Here is a 25487-nt window from a genome sequence, read left to right on the forward strand (position 1 = left end):
AATTATATTCTTCTACAATTCATAGTGTTTTTTTTTTAATTACAAGGAGTAGTGATCAGAGTTTGTGGCAATCAACCAAACTCATGCCCCATCTTTTTTGCCCCTTCCTAAAAAAATTAAACAGTTTACAAACTTTTTAAGGATTTTATCCAGAAGCATGGATGAGTTCAAGAACATGAAACACCTCACAGAGGGTCTAGCAGACAGTGTCAAGTGCTGGTGATGAGGGTGACGGTGTTAAGGAGGAGGAAAAGATGGACAGTAACGATTAGCATTATATTGTGACTAGGAAGGAATATGGGCAAATAAGCCCAAGAAAAGAAACTCTCAAACTCCTCCCCCTTCTCAGCAGTAGAAGGTCTCAGCAGTCCATGGTCCACAGAAATAGGGATCACAAAACCTTGAAAACCAAATCCCTTGGGAAATGTGTTATTTTTGTATAACTGAGTACTGGCCAGGTAGGCATCATTATTTGTGGAGTTTTGTTTTGCTTAGTTGTTTGTTTGTTTTTGGGGGGGGGTGAGGGGGGAAAATAATCCTTCCAAAATGCATTGCAAGTCTCTACCCAAACTCAGTTAGTACACCAAGATCTGCTCAGCACAGCCTTCTCTACAGCTGCCCTAACTCAGTGTCCACCCTGCTTCCCGACAGCTCCCCACGGCTGCAACAGAGTAAGAAGGCCCCTCAGGGTACTCACTGATGAGAATGTGATACATGAACACTGAACACTGACCAGAGTACTCACAAAAGTACTGGCTTCTCTACCTGCTGACTAGGCACCCCAGCAAAACCCAGGGGTTCTGTGACTTAACGTCCTATGACTGTGGTTCCAACCCCTGGGCTGCAGCCTATTACTGGTCCATGGCCCAGGACTGGTCTGATGCCTACTAGGAACCATCACGCCTGAGCTCCCATCTCCTCCATCCCCTACCCCAATGCTGGTGCTGTCTCCCCCAGTCAGTCCGTGGTGCTAAGAAGGTTGGGGTCCACTGTCCTACTTATAAATCTGGCTGATTAGAGGCCAGAAATAGGAGGAAGCCAGAAGAGAAATTCCTGACCTTTCCTTCCAACTCCAGGCTTTGTGGTTCCAGGTGCTATTGTTCTTGGTGCCCTCCCTGGAGACATGCAGGTTGACTGAACAATGGCATGGACATTGTGTGGGGCTGCAACCAACTTGACTATACACCAATTTACATCTGGTCTTCCTTCCATAGGTATGCCTTTCCTGTTTCCTCCCTCCTGCTCCCTTAGAATTACACCCTTAATAAAACGTTCTGTAGCTTTTCCCTCTGGCTCTGTTTTCTAGGGAACCAGGGCCACAACAGGGATTCCAACTCTTCATGACAATGGTCAGCACTACAGTCTGGGGTAAGGAAGTGATGAGATCCCTTAGGGCTTAAGCACTTAAGGAGATACTTGGGGCTGTTGATGCAGAAAGTCTCTGGATTGTCCTGGCTTCAGCTCCCAGACCCTGGGCCTGACCTACTTCCCTCAAATCCCAGCTCCACCACAAACTCTGAAACCCAGGACAAGAAAATTAAAATCAAGCTTTTACTTCCTCATCTATAAGATATGGATTGTAAGAGCGCTTATCTCATACCATCCTTACGAAGTGATTTGATGTATATTTAATACCCGGCACATGATAAACACACAATGGGTGGACATTAGTTATTTTTCTTGATGCCTGAATAACAGGCTAATTTCTCAATGTTATGTTTACCTGAGCAAATATCTCTGCCTTGCAGTTTCTAAAATACTATAGGTTCATATATCAGAAAGTCAATCTTATTAAAATTGTATATAAAATAAAAGGAGATAGGGTCTGGATAAGAATATAAGAGTTTATGAACATTAGTGCAGTTTCTTTGTAAAGTCTATTTAGAAGGCCCTCAACAGAGATTTTTGCTTGTATTTCAGTTCTTAAGCATATCCTACCAAATTGTGAAGTTCTCAATTAGCTGAAGTACTATTACACATCTTGGAGTGTAATAACCCTGCAGGGAGTAACCCTGCAGGATATAGAATTTTGAGTTAGCATGATACACTGAATACATACACTGTACTAGCTGTAAGCACAAGAATTTAATGACCATAAATAGGGCTCTCACTCACTCCATTTTTGAGTTTACAAGTTTACCTTGTAGGATAAATATCCATCTAGGATAAATTACCAGTCAGACAGAAGAAGAACACCTGATATTTTAGCATCTCAGAGCTGCATTTTTAAAATGGTTATACAATATTTAATCACTGTGCTTCCATTTCAAGCCTTATTCAGTTTAATCATTACTCTTTACTTAACCGAATATTCCATTAGAAATATTCTCAAGGTGCTACAAGAATCCCTAACTCCACCGAGGTTTCTGGAGATGTGAGATGTGCGTGAGGACTGAAGAAAACCAACCTTACTTTCCATCTTCACAGCCCCTTTCTCAGCCCCAGGGCATCAGACTCACATATCCCAAGTATAAAATTCCTTATCAAAGCAGACCTTAAGACAATGTTTAGTTTTATTTTTTTCTATTTTATGTTCAATTTATTTCCAGTGTCTGATATGTAGAATTAACTCAAAAGCTACTTTTTGCTGATGAATGAATGAATGTTATAGCCCTTGAAATCCAAGTCTGGAAGACAACGAAAATTATTAACAATTGTGATCTGAGCTGGGCTGTATTCTTTCATGAAATTTCAGCAGAGACCCTGTAATGGAAAATTCCAAGGGACCACATGGCCTTAAGTAGATGTTTCATGATTTGATTTGTTTAAAAAAAGAATTATCAACTACTAACCATTCAAAAATGGATTTTATCATTTACTTCCTCCTTCAGAAGAATGCATCAAACCCATTTTACTTTAATCTTGATAACTAAGGTTTTAAGACTGTCTTCTATATGAATATCATCATAATATTAATATGTCTTCTGGATTCTATCTGAACAAAGAAATTATAAGTGATATTAAGATTTAAAACAATTTTTTTTATTAAATCATAACTGTGTACATTAATGCAATCATGGGGTACAATGTGCTAGTTTTATATACAATTTGAAATGCTTTCATCAAACTGGTCAACATGACCTTCATGGCATTTTCTTAGTTATTGTGTTAAGACATTTATGTCTTAACAGTGTTTATTTTTAATAATCAATGTGCTTTATCTTAGGTCTATGCAATGAAGTCAGAAACATCCTACCAAAACCAGCGGCCCATAGGAACGGAAAGTAACGGATGGTAAGCTGTGCTACTGCAATGCAAATTATAATAAATTATATCACTTTTAGTAAATTATAAAATAATGCACAAGTTATTAAAGTAATTCCCCTTACGATTTAGGAGAAATGCCCATATTATCTTTTCAGGATGCAGACGAAGAGTCTAAGTGAAAGAACTCTGGGACAGTTACCAGAGCAGCTCTCTGAGGCCCTTTTCACTTGCTTCCTGGGTGCTGATGCATTGTTACCAGTGAATTCCCAGAGACAGTGAGCCCAAGGAACAGTGCAGCTCTCTTACCAACCAACTGCTCTGAATGGACAGCAAGCCCAAAGCTCTATACTTGTTGAACTTGGAGTTTTCTTATTCTTCAAGGGATACTTTGCTACAGAGTTTCCAAGACTCCTCCCTGAGAGACACCGAGACACCAGGCAGCCAGATCTATGCACAGACAAACTTAATCTCAGTCCTCTGCAGTTTGTCTGTGAGTTCAATGATATACACGGGTGGCACCAACATTAAACCCAGTCTAGGTGTCACTGGCACCTTAAAATCAGGACTAGACTGTGGCCTGACACAGCTGTCACTCCTCTTCCTCTCCAATGACCTTGAAAGTATCTTTCAGAAAAACTAACATGAACATTGCTCAATAGAGACAGGTTTAACATGAGACTATCATAGCCAAGGCCTGCAAGCCCCAAGGAGGCAGCACCCCAGCAATGCTTCCCATAGTCATGTATTTTTATACACTTTGAAAAAGTAATATACCACAACTCAAACTTCTTTTTCCGTCTCCTTCAACTTCCCCTCCATTACTCCTCATATTATATCAGGGAGAGTGGCTGCAGGCATTTTGGGGATCTGTCTAGAAGAGAACTGAGTAGAGGATACATTTACTTTGCACTTAGTAGAGTTATTTATATGGGTCAGTATCAGTTCTATATAGACAAACTATTCTTAGCCATCCCAATGTAGGAATGGCTTCAAAAAACACTGCTCCTAGCAACTGCACGGAGATGTCCAGTGCTATAGTGTGGAAGTGAAGGACTGTAACTGAACATCACCATGTGAACACACCCTGTGGTGGCCAGCACTTCAGTAACACAGGATGGAGGACAAACTGGGCTCAAAATGCACAGAGCCAGGAGCTCATCTGTGGGAAATGACTAAATCAGCAGATGTGGAGACTTGTTACTGGAAGACCTGGTTCTTAACTACACAGTCAAAATGGAAGTTACCTCCTGAAGGACACAGCCTACAAATCATAAACGCACCATGATATTTTTCTCTGATTTATTAAATTCACAAAAATAGAACTATTACTAGAATTGTTATTGTTGTTGTTTATAGAACACAGACCTGTAGCAAGAATATTTGTAATAGTTTCTAAGACAGAAACTTGATAGAAGGTTTTCCAAATTTGACACTGATGGTGAAAAAATTTACCTAGCATTAAAAAGTACAAGCTGTGACTCCAGAGAGTCTACATTCTCAAAAAAAAAGAAACAAATTTCAATAAACCATACTGAATAAAAATTAAATCATCTTTCTATACTTTCTATAGCAATAATTATACTCTAATTAAAAGTACAACCAAAAAAAGGTAGGAGAAATCATTAAAGAGGTGTGTTGGGCATTTAATCAGTAAAAATATTATATTTCTTTTCTGAGTTTTATAACAGTTATAATATTTTTTGACTTTTAAGCTTGCAAGTTACTGCAATTTGTTTCCTTGTTCTAAATACATATGATAATTTTATTGTCATAACTTACTCTCTTTCTCAAAGCAGGCATCCAAAATAGAGTAAGATTCTGGCCTCAGAAATCCTAGATTCATTTCTGGGGTTAGAAATTCCCTGACAATTAAGCCTTGCCGATACATACATCATCATCAACTCACCTCAGTGCTCCAGTAATTTCTCATCCTGTCTTGTCTCCAATTGGAATTTGTAAAAATCGTCCTGCAATGCCAAAGGGTGATGCTGAGGTCACAAGGAACGTGATGAATGGCCAAAAGAAGACACCCATTATGTTGTGTCACTTGTGTGTCACATGGTTTGCAATTACGTGCTCTTCTGCCTCGAACACCAGCCCTTGACTTAATCATTACATATCTTCTTCAGTGTGACACTCCGTGCCAACAGAGAACAGGTGCACGATAAATGTGGGAATGAGGGAAGAAGAGGAGGAGGGTGGAAAAAGGAAGAAGGGAAGGACGAAGAGAGAAAATGCACACTTTCAAGGAAGCAAGTGGAGGGAAAACATCAAAATGGCTTCCACTCTATTTTATACATTGCAAAGTCCTAATGTTTTTGCCAGAATATCTTTATGTGTATGTGTGTATCCCAAGTTTTTATCTTAATTCCTTCCAATTTTATTCACTTTTAGCTCAAGACATTTCCTATTCACCGTGTTATTTTACTCAGCATTATTCTCACTGCGTGTTGGTGTTTAAAAGCAACTAGAATGTTAACTATGATATGCAAATGAAAATCTGTGAATTTAACACAAAGAGTGGTCCAGAGGAGGCACCAAATCCTACAACATCCCATGGGAAAATTTGAAGTGTCCTATTCTATTCAATAATACGTATACCTGTGCCCAGAATTTAATATAAATTGAACTGAATCCTACATGCAACTCTTTGTAGATTCTGTCTGTCAACAAAACATACTTTCATAAAAACTGGCAAGCTAAAAATACAGACTACAGCCCATTTTCATTTCATTTTCTTTTCAAGGAAACATTGTGAATACAGTGGCATCACATAAATACTTATCAAATTCTATAACTCTTCCAACTGTAATAATTAATAAAAGTATCCTTCAATATGCGTATAAAACACCTGCAAAAAAACATTTTTTAGAAAACCAAAATGAGATACAATCTAGCTAAAGTCATCAAGGGCAATAAATTTGCCCCACTGCCTTCTTGAGGGCAAGTAATATATGAAGAAATCAGTTGGTAGTTTTGTCTGTAATTTCTGCTTACTAGCCTTCTGAAATTTCATTTTTTGTTAATCGAAGGAATAAAAACAATATGACACCACTCAGCACTTGGGGAAATAAGGACTCTGGCCAAAAGGGCTAGAAAAGCCATTGGAAACATCTACTCATACGAGAAAAGACGGTGCACAGAGAAAAGACCACACAAGTTTCCAGGCTGCTGGCTTGCCACCCTATTTGGATTACCTCTTTATGGCTGTCATTATTTTTATCATTTACTAGGTACACAGGGACAATAGCAGCTGAGTCTGATACACAATGCAAACATAATTGCAGATTTGAACCAAGAGTCCTCTATTAAAACCTAAATTGCCTTCAGCCAACAGTTAAGAAAAGGTCAAGAAGAAGGCACCTGCTGAAAAGAGTAATAAAAGCATGCTGTTCATTATTTTCCAGAAGCTTCTAATCCTTTCTCCCACCTGGCTCACATGACAACTACTAAGTTCATCAGAATGTTGTAGAGTGTTCAGGGCTCCTCCGGGAAACATTATTTTTCTCTCGAATAATTATGGTCAAAAAGTCTAGAGCCAAGAAAAGTTTCTGCTGTCACTTGATCATAACTTCATTCCTCCCTTTCACTTGCTCTGGCCCCACGGGGAATATTTAAGGGCAAGTCTGGGCCAAAATTGAAGGAACCTCTTTTGATTTAGATGGGCAGGAATTATCTCAAAAAAGGAATGAGGACAGAAAATGTCATTTAGTTCAGATTTGTCATGAATTGCACCAAAGCTGCCCAAAAACATCTGTCTTCCTCCTCAACTTGTCGGAGAGAAGTTACCAAGCAAATTTGGGGAAAAGCAGCTGGAAACATTAACAACCATCCATAAGATAAAATATGATTTCTGGTGGCTCTAAATATAAAGAAAAGGAAAATTCATATTATATTATAATATAAAAGAGCATGCTACTATGGAAATTAATCATCTCCTTAAATATCTGGGCTGGGGCTAATGGTTTCTTCAATGGCAAAAAGCTCTTCATTTTTTCTAACAACACAGCTCCTCCATTTCTTCATTTTTATTTGCCCACTCTTGACTATCTGATGATTAGAGACTGCAGATAAAGAATATTAGACTCGGCACCAGCAGGTAGCAAACAGCTCTTCAATTGAACTAAATAAATAAACACTCAGTAGTTTGTCTTTATTGTTTCCTTGGCCACTAGCCAAAATAAATCCTCTCTGCAGAAGATCAAACATAACACCACAGCCTGAAAAATCTGGTACCCTATCATCCAACTGAACCCTTCTTTTTCTTATGCTGGTTGGACAGAGTCTTTAGCAAAGGAAAAGTTGTCCTTTCATGGTAGAAAAGATTTGCTAAGTTAAATGGTGAGATATGGCCCTCTGGTATCACTTTCTTACTTGTAAAAATGAAAGCCCTGGATAATTATCTCTCTACTGATTCTCCAGGGCTCCAAGATAATGTGCCAACACATCAGAGCAGTACTACAGAAACCAAAGTTAATAAGAATTGCTAGAAAACACCAGTCTTTGAAAATTTTTTTTGAATTAAAAAATCTGTTTTAGAAATATTTAACTCAAAAAAAATATTTTATCAGTCAGGGTCCTGGCAGAAAACAGATGGCATACCCAAACTGAGTTAGGAACATTTAACAAATAGTCTATTTACAAAAGTGTGGACAGAATTTAGGAAAAGTAAAGCATACAAACAAACAAATGATGCAGTACTCCAGGGCCAGTAACAGCAGGGAACTGTCACCACCCATCAGAGAGGTGCAGCCAGCCCACACTAACCAGTATGGACAGAGTCAAAGGCACGGACACCCTGACTCGGCCCTCTTCTTTCTCTTGGTTTTCCACTGGCAGAACCAACAGATGTTAGAGAGCAAAAACCCAACTGGCCAAGGAGGTCAGCCTACTGGGCATGGAGCAGAGAGAAGAGCCAGAAGGGATCTGCAGAGTCAAATGGGAGAGAACTAGCACAGCTCTGAGCACAACTTGGAAGTTACATTTAGTGACTGTTGGAATAATCTGCAATATACAATAGTTTCACAGCGATTAATGGGCCTGAGACATCTCTTTTGGGGTCTGAGTCCAGTGGACATTAGGTCTCATAACCCTCTGCTGATTCTATGAAAACATCTAGAATAAAGAGAACTCTATGCTCAGATAAGCTTGAAAATGCATCCTAGCATCTCAGTACAAAGAAAGGAAAAGACAAATGCATAGATACTACATAAGATTTTTTTCCTGAAAGTAATTGTCCCTGCCTCCCAGGATGCCTCAATGAGACCTTCTGTGTGAAGCATTTGCATAGATCTTGGCACATAAATGAACAGTACTCGGTAAACGTTAACCACTGCCACCGCTACCACCGGCATCGTCACCAGCAGCTGCATTCTGACCTCTCAGACTGTAAAACTGCTACCACAGAGACCCCAGGTCTTACACCTGCACCTCTTTGTGTCACTAGTGCCTGGCTCAGTGACTTACACATAGGTAGCACTTAATTAATGTTATATTATAAAGACAAAGTGAAAGTTGTCGCATGCCATGTCAGGTCATTCTAGTACTGAGTAATTGTTCATGCTTTTCTGCAGCCTCATGCGGAAGGAATGTCTTAAGTCAGTTTCAGTTGCTAGAACACAATACCTTATACTGAGTAATTTATAAAAAACAGAAATGTATTGCTCACAGTTGTAGACTGGGCAGTCCAGTATCCAGGCACCAGCAGTGTCTGAAGAGGGCCTGCTCCTCACAGATAGCACCTGCTGTGTGTGCTCACAGGCAGAAGGACAAGAGAACTCATTCAAGCCTCTGTTATACGGGCACTAATCCCATTAAGAGCATAAAGCCCTCATGATTTAATTACTTCCCAAAGACCCTTCTTGTTAACATTGACATTTGGTATCAGTTTCTAATCTATTAATTTGGGGGTGAGGGCACCAACATTCAGAATATAACACAAGGAGAGATCTTTTCTGCCCCCATCAATGTTGTGCTTGGCCCCTTGATCCATTCTAACCAATGGCATGTGGACTAGTTTTGAGTGGAGGCTTTAAGGAACACTGTACATTTCCACCAGCCCTCTTCAACTCCTGCCCTCCATTCAGAGAACGTCCCAGACAGTGGGTCCTCCTTCATCCTGGGCCTAGAAATGGGAGGACATGTCCACCGGATTGGAAGTCAATCCAGTCTCCCACAGTGTTGTTTCTGCTGTTCCTCTAGGTTCCAGGGCAAAAAAAAAAAATGTTTAAGTCCATAAGCTGTGGAAAATTTGTGATTGATCATTATGGATCAATAATGCAGAAAAATCTGACTAATGTATAGCAAAGTTATGATTGCATGCTAGAGTGGAAAACATGGGCTTTGAAGTGCATTGTGCTAGAGTTCAAATCGCAGCTCTAACAACGAACAGATTGGTGACCCTGATTGGGCAAGCTTAGTAAGCCTTACCTTGTTGGACTACTATTTGATCTTTGATAAGCCCATCAAAAATGTAAATTGGGGGAAAGATTCCCTATTTAACAAATGATGCTGGGAGAACTGGCTGGTGACTTTTAGAAAACTCAACTTGGACCCACACATTTCACCATTAAAAAAGTTGACTTTCACTGGATAAAAGATTTAAACTTAAGACATGAAACTATAAAGATTCTTAGAGAGAGAATGGGAGAAACACTTAAAAAAATTGGCCTGGGAGAATACTTTATGAGGAGGACCCTCCTAGGCAATTGAAGCAACACCAAAAACATATCACTGGGATCTGATCAAACTAAAAGGCTTCTGCACAGCGAAGAACACAGTAAGTAAAGCAAGCAGACAGCCCTCAGAATGGGAGAGGATATTTGTAGCTTATGCTTCTGACAAAGGTTTGATAACCAGAATCCACAGAGAACTCAAATTTATTAATAAGAAAAGAATAAGTAATCCCATTTCATTATGTGCAAGGGACTTGAATAGAAGCTTCTCTGAAGAAGATAGGCACATGGCCTACAGACACATGAAAAAATGCTCATCATCTTTAATCATCAGAGAATGCAAATCAAAACCACTTTGAGATATCTAATTCCTGTAAGAGTGGCTCACGTAACAAAATCCCAAAACAATAGATGTTGGCATGGTTGTGTAGAAAAGGGAACACTTCTGCACTGCTATTGGGAGTGCAAGCTAATACAACCCTTTTGGAAAGAAGTATGGAGAATACTCAGTGATCTAAAAGTAGACCTGCCATTTGATCATGCAATTCCTCTACTAGGTGTATATCCAAAAGTCCAAAAATCACTTTATAACAAAGATATTTGCACCAGATTTTTCATTGCAGCTCAATTCATAATAGCCAAGTCATGGAAGAAGCCCAAGTGCCCAGTGATCCATGAATGGATTAATAAATTGTGGTTTAGGTATACCATGGAATATTATGCAGCCTTAATAAAGATGGAGACTTTACCTCTTTTACATTTACATGGATGGAGCTGGAACATATCCTACTTAATAAAGTATCTCAAGAATGGAAGAAAAATATCCAGCATACTCAGTACTATTATGAAACCAATTTACAATCACTCACACTTTTATATGAAGAATAGATCACAACTATGGCCCAAGATGAAGGAGGGAGGAGGGGGTATGGGAGGGGATGAAGGAGGAGGAGATTGAGGGAGGGTGAATGGTGGGATCACACCTATGGTGCATAATGCAAGGGTACATGTTGGATCTAATAGTATAGAGTATAAATGTCTGAACACAATAACTAAGTAAACGAGATGAGGTATATATTAAACAGTGTGATGTAAGTGGTCCTAATTCTATATGAAATCAACACAGTATACCCCATAAATGCATTAATGTATACATGATCTATGTGTTTACGATTTAATAAAAAAAATTAAGATTAAAAAAACCAAAGAAATAGTACCTAAAAAGTACCTTCCTTGTACAGCACCTGACACATAATAGATACTTGATAAATGGAAGAAATAGCACAATTAATAATAATAGATACCAAAATATCTTCCCAATTATCCGTGACTAAAGGGCTGAACTATAAATTGTTCATCTCAATTCAATATTTCTTTAATTAACCTCAGATAAATAAAGTGGTGAAATCATTGTTGAAGTCTGTAGCTTACAAAACAATCTAAAAAAAATCACACTTTATAATACACACTATGCTCTTTCAAAAATCATTTAAAACCTCTGAGTAGTCAAGAATATGAATCCCTGTTGTGTCAAAGAATAAGAATGCATTCTTTGTGAAGCAAAAAATGATTAAATTGCATCTTCCAGACTAGTGATTTAAATTGTGATCAAATCCACTGAAGCTGAGGAGGCCCCCAGTTAATCCATTTACTGTGAACATTATTAAACATTTATTAAATGCCTGTGCATGGTAAAAAATTTCAAAGGTATGGTTTTGCTCACTGAGCTCCAAAAAAGTCAAGAACATAAAACTACTAATGCATCAGTTAATCCCAGCATACACACTTTCATAGAACATAAGCTCTACAATTACTGAAGCACAGAAATAGAATTCTGATCTACCGGGAAGGCATTCAGAAAAATATCATCACTAATGAATAAAAAAAGATTTATTTAGATTGTAAAATTCGACTAGAAAAGAAATTTATCTAAGACATGAGCTCAAGTTTCTGCCTTTCAAAACAATGAGGAAAAAGACTCTACAGAAAAGACATAATCTGGTAGCTACTCTCTTAGGAGCCCATGTAATTTGGAGTAGCATCTCCAAAACATATGTTTGATGTGTTTAAATGAAAATTCCTGGGGTTCCAATCTTTGAGAAGTTGGCCCAGGAAACTGCATTGGTAACAAACTGTCCAGGTTCTTCCTGTGCAGGCTGAGAACCACTAGCCAATGCATGCCATCGAGTAAACTTTGGTAGTTGACTTTTAAAGCTTTTAAAAAACAACATTCCAAACAAGTCTAGGTCATTTCATATCCGTGTGTCAAATGAAGACAATGGAGTCTGGACTAAGGAACTGCTATGGGGCTAGAGAGCTATTTAGGCTGGGTGCGGTGGCTCACACCCATAATCCTAACACTCTGGGAGGCCTGGGTGGGTGGACTGCTTGAGCCCAGGAGATTGAGACCAGCTGGAGCAAGAGCCAGACCCGTGTATACTGAAAATAGGAAAACTAGCTGGGTGTCGTGGCACATGACTGTACGCCTAGCTACTCTGGAGGCTGAGGCAGGAGAATCGCTTGAGCCGAAGAGTTTGAGGTTGCTGTGAGCTATGATGCTATGGAACTCTACACAGGGTGACAGAGTGAGATGTGTCTCAAAGAAAAAAAAAACTTGTTAATTTTGCTACCAGCTCAAACTATGAATTTTTAGCACTTGGAGACAAGGAGCTGACGGGTCATTAACAGTAGTGTAAACCAAAAAGCACCCTGGGCATGACTTCCCTAATTAGACACAAAATTGTCAAACTTCTCCTCAACCCCACCACACCATCCCCAACACAAGTCCAAGTAATCATTCCTCATCAGCTTCTTGGACTATGATGTTAAAATCTACAAGTGGTTAAGAGGGGAGAAAGACAGATGGTTAAGATTTTATTATACAGATACTCTAATCATCATTTAAAAACTCAACAACAAGCCCAAACATTTTTCTTATAACATAGACACAAACCTATATCTATCTCTTAAGAATCTTTAAAGAAGAGAATGATATTATAAGGGAGAATGAAAATTGGTACTATAGTTTTAAAGTTCAAAAACTATTCTGAGAAAATAAATCAGAAACATATGCAAGGAATGTAAAGGGAAGGACGGAGGAGAGGTGGTTCTGGATCCAGCTTAAATCCTCTACTGGGTATGTGGTTTTATCCAACTCCCTTAGCTGCTCTTTAACCCAAAGTAATGTCTAGAAGAAACAGCTTTTCTAAACCACAGAGCAGTGTCAAAATGCAAGTGATATTACCTTCATCAATGAAAACATTTTCCATATAACCCAGAATATAACACAGCAAATACAGAACAGTGACAAAGACAACGAATATCAAACTCTTGGAGTCAAGAACTATAACATAAATTATAACATGAATTATAGTTATAAAATTATAAAAACATGTGAGTTATTTTCTAAAATAACACCCAAGATAAAAACAATAAACCACAGAACCTATGGGAAAAATCCAGGCTACTTTCAACAAATTGCTCCTACTTTTGAAGGCATCAAGCAAGACCAAGACGTAACTTCCTGATAAAGACAACTCCGTGTGGCTTGATGGAGTCATCTAGACAGCAGTGAATGATTCAGCTTGACAGTTTCCTATTGACCTTCCTACCTATATCTACCTGAGTCACAAAGCTAAGCTTGGTCACTGAGGAAGTCGCAGAAATCCTAAGTCTGAAAGAGAAGAGGAAAGGTAATCAATGGCCAGTGCCATCAGTCCAGGAGCCCAGGCATGTGAGGACTTGGGAAACTGTTTAACACTTTATTGCCTTACAGATTTTAAATCAACACCAAACTTAAGTGTATTTGGGATCGCGCAAGGAAACCCGTACTTATCTTCAGATGGGAGAGAGCGTGGTGCACGGTAGTCGTGCAGAGCTGAGTCTGAAACCCATCTCCAAGGTATATGTCTCCTCCGAACCTCAGTGCACAAGCTGATAATTCTGAGCCCCACCTCTTGGGGCCCTTGGAAGAATTAAATAAGATAACCTGAATATAAAATCCTTAGTACAGTGTCTTGGGCCCTGTGAGTACTCAATGAAGTCATTAGTATTAGCAGTAAAGTATTAGCATGGAGTAGGCACTCGGTAAAGGTCAATTCCCTTTCTTTCTCATTTTATACTTCAAAGGTAGAAATATATTCCAAGCAAATTACAAAGAATATATAACAAAATACAGCATGCGTCCAATCAGGACTGAATTTTCCTAACATTTACTTTTTTGTTCATTGTGGCTACAGAGATCAGTTTTATAATTTATAGACCACAATTAGAGCATATGTATACAAATGACAGTTTAAATTTGACAGGGTACAGGTATTTTTTTTAATCCAATATTTAATACAGTTTCTCAAATACTTTTTCTAGTGTCATGGATGTACAGTTAGTATCCGTATGACGACACCTTCCTACTGCATGGTCCAGCCAATGTCACTGCCAGGATGATTATGAACTGAGTTTCTGTGTCCCTTGCTCCCAAATGCGTATGCTGAAGCCCTCATCCCCAATGTGATGACATCTGAGGTGGAGCTTTTGGGAAAATCACTGATTTTCACCTGGCATGCCATGGCCCACTGCCATACTATGAGAGGATGTCACATATGCTACAAAAAATTTTTAAATATCATTAATTAAATTATTTTTTAAAGATGTTCAAAGCATAGTATGCACCTTTTTTTAAGGCTTTTTTTGGATCAACATAATTTAGTGTGCCATGGAAGTTTAACTATAGGTTTAAGTGTGCCCTAAGATAAAAGAAAAAAAAGGTTGAGGGCAGTGCCTGTGGCTCAAGGAGCAGGGCACTGGTCCCATATACCAGGGGTGGCAGGTTCAAACCTGACCCTGGCCAAAACTGCAAAAAAAAAGGTTGAAAAACACTGGTTCAGATGAAGCACTGAGAGGAGGGCCTTAACTGCTTAACTGATAGGATTAGCACCCTTACGAGAAGAAAGAGACCAAAGTCTTCTCTCTGCTATGTGAAGATACAGTAAGAATGGCAGTCTACGAGCTGGACAGAGGCCCTGACCTTGACCCTGCTGGCCTTCCAGCCTGTAGAAGAGAAATACATAGAGAAAATTTATTGCTCTTTATTTCATTAAGAGAAATAAATATCTGCTGTTTAAGCAACTCAGATGGGTATTTTGTTACAGCATCCTAAGCTGATTAAGACAGGAAGCAAAGCTCTCTATGAGTGTTGCAGAAAAATATGTAATGTTTAAAAATGTGCCCCGAACACTTTACAGTCCTAATATTACCTACCACTGACACAAGAATAGAAAAGACATAGCACCTCTCCTGAGGGAGGTACAATAAAGACTAGAAAAATTCACATTGTTAATAAACAAACATACACAGACATGCATATATCTAGACACAGGAACCTTTAACAGAAAGTAATGATAATAACAAGTATTCAAAAATACCTATGTCTACATCTATAATGGAGAATGAAAAACTCAAGAGCAATGAAAATATTGGGACAATTTTGCCCTTTATTTAAAAGTGTTCAGTAAAGCATCAATCCTTACAAATAGAGTCTTAAAAATGATTTTTATGATTAAAATTCACAGGAAGTCTCCTCTATTCTTTTATGAAAACCTCTATTCTCCTCTATTCTTTCTAGTTGTAGAAGCACAACTCCTCCTATCAATGGGGCATACACAGAGCAAACGCCCAACGCCAGGCCCAGATGTAGCCATGGAACACATACGACCAATGAGCTCATACACTATCACTTTGGCAAAGACCTACTGCAAAGGGAAAGATTCCTGTACAAGATCCATTTGAAAATCTATTTCACACTTCTAATTTAAAGCCAATTCAAATGTAATTTACCTTATCAGGGCCCTTCATTTAGCAAGGGTCAGAAGTACAATCAACAGAGATGACAATTACTTATGCTTGTCAAAGAATGACCTGGTAGCAATAATGCTGAGTAGGAAAAACAAAACTGGGACTCCCACTTAAAACCGTGGCTATTCCTGCATGAACAAATCTTCTTACAAACCAACACATTCTAAGAAAAAGCTTTCACTTATAGCATCTCTGCACCAAATACAACCTTATTTGTCATTCTACACTAGTGCCTTAATAGACCCCTTACTTTCCCATATTGACGATCTAGGAGAAGTGAAACAACACTTACAGCACAAAATATTAGACTTACCGCTCTCATCATCTATACTGAACCTTCCAAGACCACTGCCATCCCTGATGGAGTACTGGATCTCTCCATCCCTCCCGGGGTCTTCATCTCGGGCAGTCACCTGCAGCACACTTGTTCCAATACGTGAGTTTTCTTTTACAGATCCAACAACAGCAAAGTCTGGGAAATAGGGGGTATGGAGGTTTTCATTGACATCCACCACTTCCACCTCAACAAAGGAAACAGATGACAGAGAGACAGGCCGCCCTTTGTCTTTGGCCCGAACTGTGAGGTTATAGAACTGCTGCTTCTCATAGTCGAGCTCTTTGCTCAAGCGGATGGCGCCACTTGCTTTATCGATTTCAAATCTTCCATTATAGTCGTTGACCAAAGAATAGCGCACTTGACCCCCCAATCCAAGATCTGGATCGTGGGTCTCCAGCCAAGCAATGACAGTGCCAATGGGGAGATCTTCAAGAACCTTCACACTGTAGCTGGTGGGAATGAAAGCTGGGGAGCAGTCATTGACATCATCCAAAAACACTTTGAGAGTGACAACTGAGAACAGCTGCTGACCACTTTCTGCCTTGTCCCTGGCTTCTATTTTCAAAGAGTAGTTTGCTTTTGATTCTCTGTCCAATTGGTCAGCTACATAAATGATTCCAGTTGAGCTATTGATGGCAAACTGCCGCGTGTCTGTCAAGACTGAGTAAGTGACTTCGCCATTAGAACCCAAGTCTTTGTCTCTGGCTTCCACTTGAATAATCTCAGTACCAATACTTGAACTTTCAAGAATGTTAACTGAGTAACTGTCTTGAATAAAAACTGGGCTGTTGTCATTAGCATCCTCCACATTGATGGTCAGAAGCCTCCATGAAGATTTCTGTGGATTTCCTAAGTCATAGATAGTAATATTAAGGAGATAAAGATCTGTCTGTTCTCGATCCATGGGCATAAGGACTTTCAGCTGCCCGGTCTCCATATCGATATTAAAGCAACTATCAGTATTTCCATCAGATATTGTAAATAGCACCTTCCCATTGAAGCCAGAGTCGGCGTCATAGGCTTTAATCTTGAGGATGTTAGCACCAACTGGTAGGTCTTCCTTCACAGCCACATCAGAAGGAAAAGACTTATCAAAATGTGGTCCCTGCCTATTAATTGAATAATAGTCAAGAAATCCATCTTCCAGATTCAGCTTCCCATTTGCTTTCGCCTTAATGAGTAGTTTCTCTGCCAGCTTTTGAGCAACACGAGTTTCTCTGCAACTGAAGCTCTTTGAAGACACTTTCCCATGAAGGACTGAAATGTTAATGGACATGGGGTCTGCAAGATTCTCTCCATCGGTTGCTGTAATTCTGAGGGCAAAATTGCCATTTTTAACTCCCGAATTCAACAATGACTTTTTAAGCTGTAAAACACCAGAATCTGGGTTTAAATAAAAGAAGCCAAGTTCATTTCCAGAAATAATTTTGTACTTTACAAGTTCAAGTTCATCAATATCAATCGCTGAGACAGCTGTGATGTGACCACCGACTGGAAAGTCATATGAAATAACTCCCTGGCAAGCCACTTTTTCAAAGAGAGGGCTGTTGTCGTTGACATTTCCTATTCGAATAGTCACATTCACTTCACGTTCATGGCGGTAAGGTGAACCCCAGTCAGAGGCTCTAACAATGAATCTGTAAGTTTCTGGAGAAGACTCAAAATCCAATTCTTCAGTTGTGCTAATGACACCTGTAAACTGGTTAATGGCAAAAGGTAACAGATTCAGGCTGGCAATACTGTAAGTGATGTACCCATTTTCTCCTTTATCCTTATCAAAAGCGGAAACTGTCAGAATGCTTGTCCCCACCGGGACACTTTCATTCACATAAGTATCGTACTGTGCCTGCTGAAATTCTGGAGTGTGGTCGTTGGCATCTTCTATGCCAATGACAACTTGTGCTCTTAAATCCCCTTCCTTGTTTGTCACCTCCAGTTTGTAAACCTCCTTCTTAACAGTGTTCAAGGGCTGTGCTGTAACAATCAGACCTGAGCGAGGATTAATTTTAAAGTATTCTGCATCCTCACCAGGAGATAACTTATATTCCACATCTAGCGGTTCAGGACTTAATTTTACTATCACGACCACAACTCCAGGAGGGGAAAACTCACTTACTCTCACATCATACATTTCTTTTTCAAATCTAACTGGGACAGTGTCTCTTTTGGGGTTGGCAATGTGAACGATCTTTAATGCTGAAAACTTTTGAGGAGACCCCTTGTCTTTTGCTTGAAGAGTGAGATTGTAGCCATAGGAAAAGCTCTCCCAGTCAACCTGCTTTCTCTCCTTAATCTTGTATTCATTCAACCACTTTCCTTCCTTGGCCAGAAAGAACTGATCTAGAGGATCCCCAGCCACAATGGAAACAGACTCAATCTCTCCATTCGCTCCTTCGTCTGAGTCATCAACTGTCACCACTGCGTAGGTGGGCTCTTTGTCTAATGAGGAGGGAACATGAGTGACCACGTGGATTGTTGGGGCATGTTCGTTTACGCGTTCAATGTGAACGTAAAGCTTTGCAGTACTGCTCACTCCATTGTTTCCATAAAGTTTCATTCCCCGGTCCACAGCCAGTATTTCCAGATCGTACCTATTCTTTTCATCATAATTTAATCGTCCACTTAAAGAGATGACACCACTTGTGGGATGAACTGAAAAGAGATCCACCTTGTTTTTAAAGTAGTAGTAGAATTCTCCATTGGAACCAATATCTGCATCAGTGGCTGTCACCTGGGCAACGCTAGTCCTTAGAGGCGTGCTTTCTGCTATTGTAACTGAGTATGTTGTGGGTGAAAACAGGGGCCTCAGATCATTCATATCTAAAACCTGTATGTTCACTTTGGTCCATGCTTCCAAATCTTCTCCTCTGACAGAACCTTTTACAATCAATAAATAATTGTCCTGTATTTCCCTATTCAATATTGCCGAATTGCCACCCTTAGTTCTTATTCTGAGGAAACAGAAATCTGCAATGATGACTTCCTCTGCTTTGAAAAAACCTTCTTCATCTCCAGATACAATTCTGTATTTGATATCCCAGGACAGATCTATCAGAGTAATGCCCATTCTGCTCTGGCTGTTGACATAGGTCCTAGCTGCTGAGTTCTCATACACTGTAGCATTATAAACGGAATGTGTGAAGTGGAAGCCCAGGGCTCCGATCCCTGGAAGCCCCTCAGAAACAGTAGCCAAAAGCTTGAGAAGAAGGAGGATGAGGTAAAAAGGAGGAGGTCTTGCACCCACACAGTATCCCATAATTATATCCATCACATCATACTTCCATCCTAGAGGGGGAAAAAGAGAGAGAGAGTTGTGTTATTTTAACCACAATAAAAGAGAGCAAAAGTAGGAAATAACTATTATGACATAACGCTTTGTAAAAATTTGATGATAAAATCTTTTTACTAAAACATCAACACAAGAAAAAAATCAGAAGACTCACCACTACTACATAGTGGGGAATCCAGAGTTACTAGAATTTAACCTTATTTTAATTTTTCTTAAATGATATGTTTATACTGCTGATTGTTCATTAGTATAAAATTTCTTTCATTCTGAGAATCAATTTAGACACGCACCTTATGCATCCATTTACCTTAGATTTAAAATTACGTTCTGGGTAATTATCCTATGGAAACATTTAGGCAAATTTTCATTATAACATAGTTAAATGAAAAAAACTGAAAATATGACAAACGTTTATCATTAGAGAATCAAATAATTAATGATGCAATCATGAAATAAAATACTATGTAGTCATTAAAAGCAGCAAAAAAGATGAGCACTTTCAGATGCAGCATAATGTAATGTTGAGCCAAAAAGGTAAAACTCAAACAGTGTATGTGGCATGATTGTACATTGTAAACATCTGTATGTACAACTGTATCTTTATGTTTTAAAAGGATTAACTTCTGCGCTGGGTGCAGTGGCTCACACCTGTAATCCCAGCACTTGGGAGGCCGAGGTGGGTGGATTGCCTGAGCTTACAGGTTGGAGACCAGCCTGAGCCAGAGCAAAAGCTCATCTCTAAAAATAGCTGGATGTTGTGGCAAGTGTCTGTAGTCCCAGCTACTTGGGAGGCTGAGGCAAGAGAATTGCTTGAGCCCAAGAGTTTGAGGTTGCTGAGAGCTGTGACGCTATAGCACTCTACTGAGGGCAACAAAGTGAGACTCTGTCTCAAAAAAAAAGAAAGAAAGAAAAGGATTAACTACTGTGGAATTTGAGGCCATATTTTTATTTGCTAATTTTTCTTCAATGAACATTGCTCATCAACGATTAGATAATTACTTTCATAATTACAGTCTTTTAAAGAAATGCTTCAAGGGGTTACTATCTCTTACTGTGCTTACTTTAAAACTGATCAAGATGTATGCATAATGCAAAGCCGCAGGAAAGCACCATGTAACAAACCCCAGGGCCCAACTTCTGAGGAGCTGCATTGCCTAAGTGATGTCTATCAGTGGGCTATACTGCTCAGAATAAGGGGGACAAGGGTGATTTCTTAAAAAAACAAAAGTGCTCCCAATTATTTCTAAATAACTACAGTAAGTAGTTACTTAAATAACTACAGTAAGTCAACCTCTGAAGTTGGCCACCCAAGGGACTGTAACAAACCAGTCAACATAGAGAGGTGGTCAGCATAAGGAACTAGGCCTACTGTACTGATACCTACCCGTGGGGCATGTCTGGTCTGTGATGATTAGATCAATGTAAGGATATAGTCAATGCAGGGATGTGGTCAACTATGGAGGTTCCACTGTACTAAGTTGACAATTTCCACAATTTTCTGACTATGTAGATGAAAATATAAAACTATTTTCCTATTTTAACCAGCAAAATCATCAAGTCTTTAAAATATAGTTGAGGGAAAAGCTAAGTATTTAACGAGGAACAGTTAAACGTATTTAAACTCTGATGGCTCATAGTTTTAGACTGCAGGGGTCCTCAAACTTTCTAAACAGGGGGCCAGTTCACTGTCCCTCAGACCGTTGGAGGGCCAAACTGCGGGCTCTGGAACAAGTCGGCTGCTAAGCAGGACAGGCAGCGGTGGCAAAAACACCCGGTGAGCCAGATAAATGTCCTAGGCCAGCTGCATGTGGCCCACGGGCCATAGTTTGACAATGCCTGTTTTAGAGCCTACAAACATGAGTTCTTCCACAAAGCCACACTCTGCAAGGCCTTGAATTCCTCCTTTGCAGGGAATGTGGAGCTGAGAAGGGATGGGATACAAATTACTTGGTAGGCACCCAATGACATAGGCCCTAAGTGTCAGTTATTTTTCCACTTTCTTCCAGTGTTAAATCTTCACAGCAATCCTAAGGATGAGATACTATTTTGCCCAACTACATATTAGAAAACTGGAGGTCAGAGGAGTTGACTTATTTGGTCGGGACACTGGCCCAGGCAATGGCCCCCAGCTAGTAAGTAGCAAAGCAGGGTCTCAGACCCTGATCTTTCTTACTCTAAAATCTACCTTTTTCTTACCATCATTGTGTCAAAATTATTTATAAGCAGACATGAAATAAGTAAGTCTCCTAGAAGCACATATAACATAATTAAATTCTATTGAACTAGTCCACGTGTATCATTGATAAAGAAGCCTAACACTCAACCCAGCACCTCCTTTGGTTACATTCTTTCTGGTTTAAAACTAGTTACAATAATTGGCTATAAGCTAAAAATAAATCCCTTACAGAAGTTGAACATATTAAAATATCAAGAATTACTTTTATAGTTTATAAAACCTTTTCATATCTAAGATGACAAGGCAAATATATTATGTGTATTAGAGTACATGAAAACATTAAATCTCATTTTCCTAGTAGAAGATCCTAGGTTAGAACTCAGGCTCTCTCCACACCCTACAAGGCTGTCCCATCTTTTTCCAGCTCTGCCTTACAAGAGGCTCTCATAAAGTGAAACCTGGGCATGAGTAAGCTTGGTTCTAGCAGGGGATGAAATATGTCTCGCAGTTACCATCTGCTAATGTAGCCAGAAAATACCGAACAACAGGCAGAAAAAGTCAAGTTTAATACAGGGATTTCATAAACAAAACAGCAAAAATGAAAAGTGGACGGAGGGGATAACATCCTACAAAAGAAGTTAACTTCATGTGAAACTGTTCTGTACTAAGGATGTAAAACAGTGCTGTGGACACTGGCTCAGGTAACCAGAGCAGGGACCACGTCAGATGGCAGCTGGTGATCCTGCTAAGTAGATTCCTAGAGTGGGTTTCTGCATGTGGTCTGTTGGAATGTCCTAGAAGAGTGGAGAATCCACAGGGCCAACTGGAGGCGCCTGTTTCGCAGAGCGTACTCGGCTGAAACATGGGAGAGACAGACCCTCTTCAGCACTCACAGATGTGCACTAGCTGAAGCTTTAATAATACTCCTATCCCTCAAGAGATTCTTCTGTTTCAGCATCTGAAAAAGCTGCAAAGCTGTGGACAAATTTTTAGGCTCACTATTCACATGTGAATATGTGAACATGGTGAGTAAGACAAGGATCTTTCCAGGGAATACATTTAAAAGTGAAAAGCTCAGGTCACTCCTAGAATGCTCTGGGGAAAATACTTTTTTTGTATTTTCTGCCCCATTTCCCACTCACTATCCACATGGAGGAGAATGCCTCTGAGAGCAGTTCTGCTCATACTTTTTTCCCCAAGGAGTCTGGACTCCCAAGTCATCCGAGAGGAAAACGTTGCCAGTGACAAATTCAGTTCACCTGAGCTTTTCTTAGTCTGTTCCCCTGAGCTGCGACCTCTACCGAGGGAGGCCTGGTGGGAGGAGCCCCATGTGGGCTTCATTCTTTTGCGGGCATCCAGCACAGTGCCGACCACACAGGGAGCAAACCACATGAGTGGGTTGTACAGATCCTGAAGATGCAGAGGCAAACAGAGGCCCAGGAAATGTTAATATGCTCCAAATCCTCCGAGAGTAAGCACATCTTATTTCAGGAAACAAAATCAAGAAATTGTACAGGTTCAAAGGAACATTAAAGATCCCCAGTCCAATCTCCTGAGTTTTCAGATGAGGAAGTGAGACCCATAAAGATGTGGAGATTCCCCTAATACCAGGTTTCAGGTCTCCAGGTTCAGAGCTAATACCACGCTAAAAGATGCCTCAGCTGAGTTAGTTTTCATTGAGCAATTTTGGGGCTGCAGATTTTGGAAGTGATCGTTTTTCTCTGACCCCTTATCAACTCTCCCTGGTGCTACTCCATCCTCTCAGTTGTTAATTGTTTATAAGTAAACATGTAACTACCCTAGGAAGCCAGTTACTTGTACAAATACTTCTGTGAATCCTTCTAGGCAAAGAAAACTGTCATAGTATGAAAAAACATAATTCAATTTGACTATTTGAAAATTGGTACTTTTTCAATTTTCAAATTTCTTTCAATTTCAGAAAGAAAATACTGAGATTTTCTTTCAGCAAGGTACTCAGATGCTGGGATTTTTTTTTTCTTATTAAACAGACTCAATAGCCTCAAATGCAACTAGAAAAAGCTTCATTCTGAGGTTTATCTTATAGGGGTACAAGTGAATCTTTCTAAGAGTAGAATGTGAACATTTTAAAACAATAACTGAGAAAATGACATGAAGGCTGTGTTGACCAGTTTGATGGAAGTAGTTTGGATTGCATGTGAAAACCCCACACTGTACCCCAGAAGTGCATTAATGTACATAGTTACCATTCAATAAAAAAAAAAGAAAGAAAAAGCTTCAAAACAAGCTTAAATAGAGTAATTTTATTTACTATGTGTACAGAAATTTAGATTTACTCCAAAAAACATGAGAAAATCTAAGCTCGTCAGCTTCTGCTGCTGAAAGCGAAGTATCTCATAATGTGTGGTACCTTTATTTTTGCAGAAGCCCTATCTGACACAAATTATTTAAAAAGCCTTGTATTCTTCCCATTGATTTAGGAAATAAATGAGTGCTGGAAGCTAGGAATTCTGTCAAATTTTGTACTGCCTCTTTTTCTAGCATGCCAAGACAAGTGTTCAGGTATCTTTTTAAAAAGTCGTATTGCTTTTCCACACCGAAGCTGAGCTAGTTTTGAAGCCAATACAACAGTTACAGTGTCTTAGATGTTCTGCACATTGATTTATTCTGCTGCTTCTGGATTATTCGAAAGAAAGCACTTAGTTCCCAGCCTCAGAGCCTATTTTCTATGACTTAGTAACATAATCAATAATTTCTGATATAATCTCCAAAGAGATCATGGAGCCATCAATCTCGGAGACGCGTCTTCCTCAGAGGCAGTCCTGCCAGGCCGCCTCCTCTGCAGGATGAGCTCCACCTGGGATGCAGAAGGGCATGAAGATTTTTCTTTCCAGGGATGAATAAATACCAGAGACCTTGAGGGCAGAGAACAGAAATGACAGAGGCCACCTCTCTGGGACATGCTGGACTCTGCAGGGTGCCTCTGCTTGCTTTAGTAACCTGATAAAGCTATTTCCTGCCACCATTAATCTGGCCTCCTTAAATAGCTGAGACTTCAAACAGTAAGAAAGGCATCTTTAAAAAATAGTCTATTTTTACTCCGTCTCTTCCTATCCTTTATATTAGCCAGACAAAGAGGATACTCAGGAAACATGCTATGATGGAAACAAAGGACAGTAGGCGAGGTCCCGCCGATTCCATATTGCAAGGGTACGTGTCAAATATATTAATAGTGGAGTATAAATGTCTAAACACAACAATTAAATAAGTGAGGTGAACGCTTGTTAGCTGGTTTGATGTAAACATTCCCAATGGTTTACAAGATGAACACGGTATAACCTCATCAACATAGTAATGGACACAGTTATGATCTAATAAAAATTTTAAAAAGAAGGAAACAAAGAACAAAGTCAAAACATGAACGGTCTCCCCCCACAGGAGTCTTTGATAAAGACGACCTGTGTCGAAACTGAAAATGGAAGGTCAGTTGCCGCTCAGGTGTGTGATGTGACTGAGCTCTCAGCAGCTACATAACACGCTGACTGCCCGGGTCTGAATCCAGGCCTGGCTTTTACCAGCTGTGCAATGTTGGGGCAAGTTACTTAACCTCTGTGTTCTTCAGTTTATTCTTTTATAAAATTAAATAATGCTTACCAATTAGGATTTACATTAACAAATATAAAACATATAAAATAGTTCATGACACATAGTAAGTACATAATTTTTTTCTATTATTATCATTAACTAAAGCAGATTTTAGGAAGACATCTGTGAGTCATGAGATTTGGAGGGGGGAATCTACAACCTACTCTACACCAAAGGTAAAGGAAAGGACGACTTTACTAAAAGCAGAGGAGGATTACTATATTAGCCCCAAAGGTCGGAGAAAGCAGAGTTGAATCCAGGCTTTGCCATTTACTGTCTGGGTGTCCTGGGTCTGGGTGACCTAGGACTAACATTTAAAGCTTCTTAAGT

General features: G+C 39.5%; 1 protein-coding gene across 1 annotated transcript in view; it reads right to left on the reverse strand.

The window, feature by feature from the left end:
- FAT3 (FAT atypical cadherin 3) overlaps positions 1–19336 on the reverse strand; it is a 541807-nt gene extending 522471 nt beyond the window's left edge. Inside the window, exon 1 of the mRNA XM_003780826.2 lies at positions 16045–19336. Coding sequence (XP_003780874.1) covers positions 16045–19336 — 3292 coding nt within the window. The remainder of the gene's footprint in view (positions 1–16044) is intronic.
- Between the last annotated feature and the right edge of the window lie 6151 nt (positions 19337–25487).

This window comes from Otolemur garnettii, unplaced genomic scaffold (genome assembly GCF_000181295.1).
Source record: "Otolemur garnettii isolate 467f Iridium unplaced genomic scaffold, OtoGar3 scaffold00001, whole genome shotgun sequence".
Classification (NCBI taxonomy): domain Eukaryota; kingdom Metazoa; phylum Chordata; class Mammalia; order Primates; family Galagidae; genus Otolemur; species Otolemur garnettii.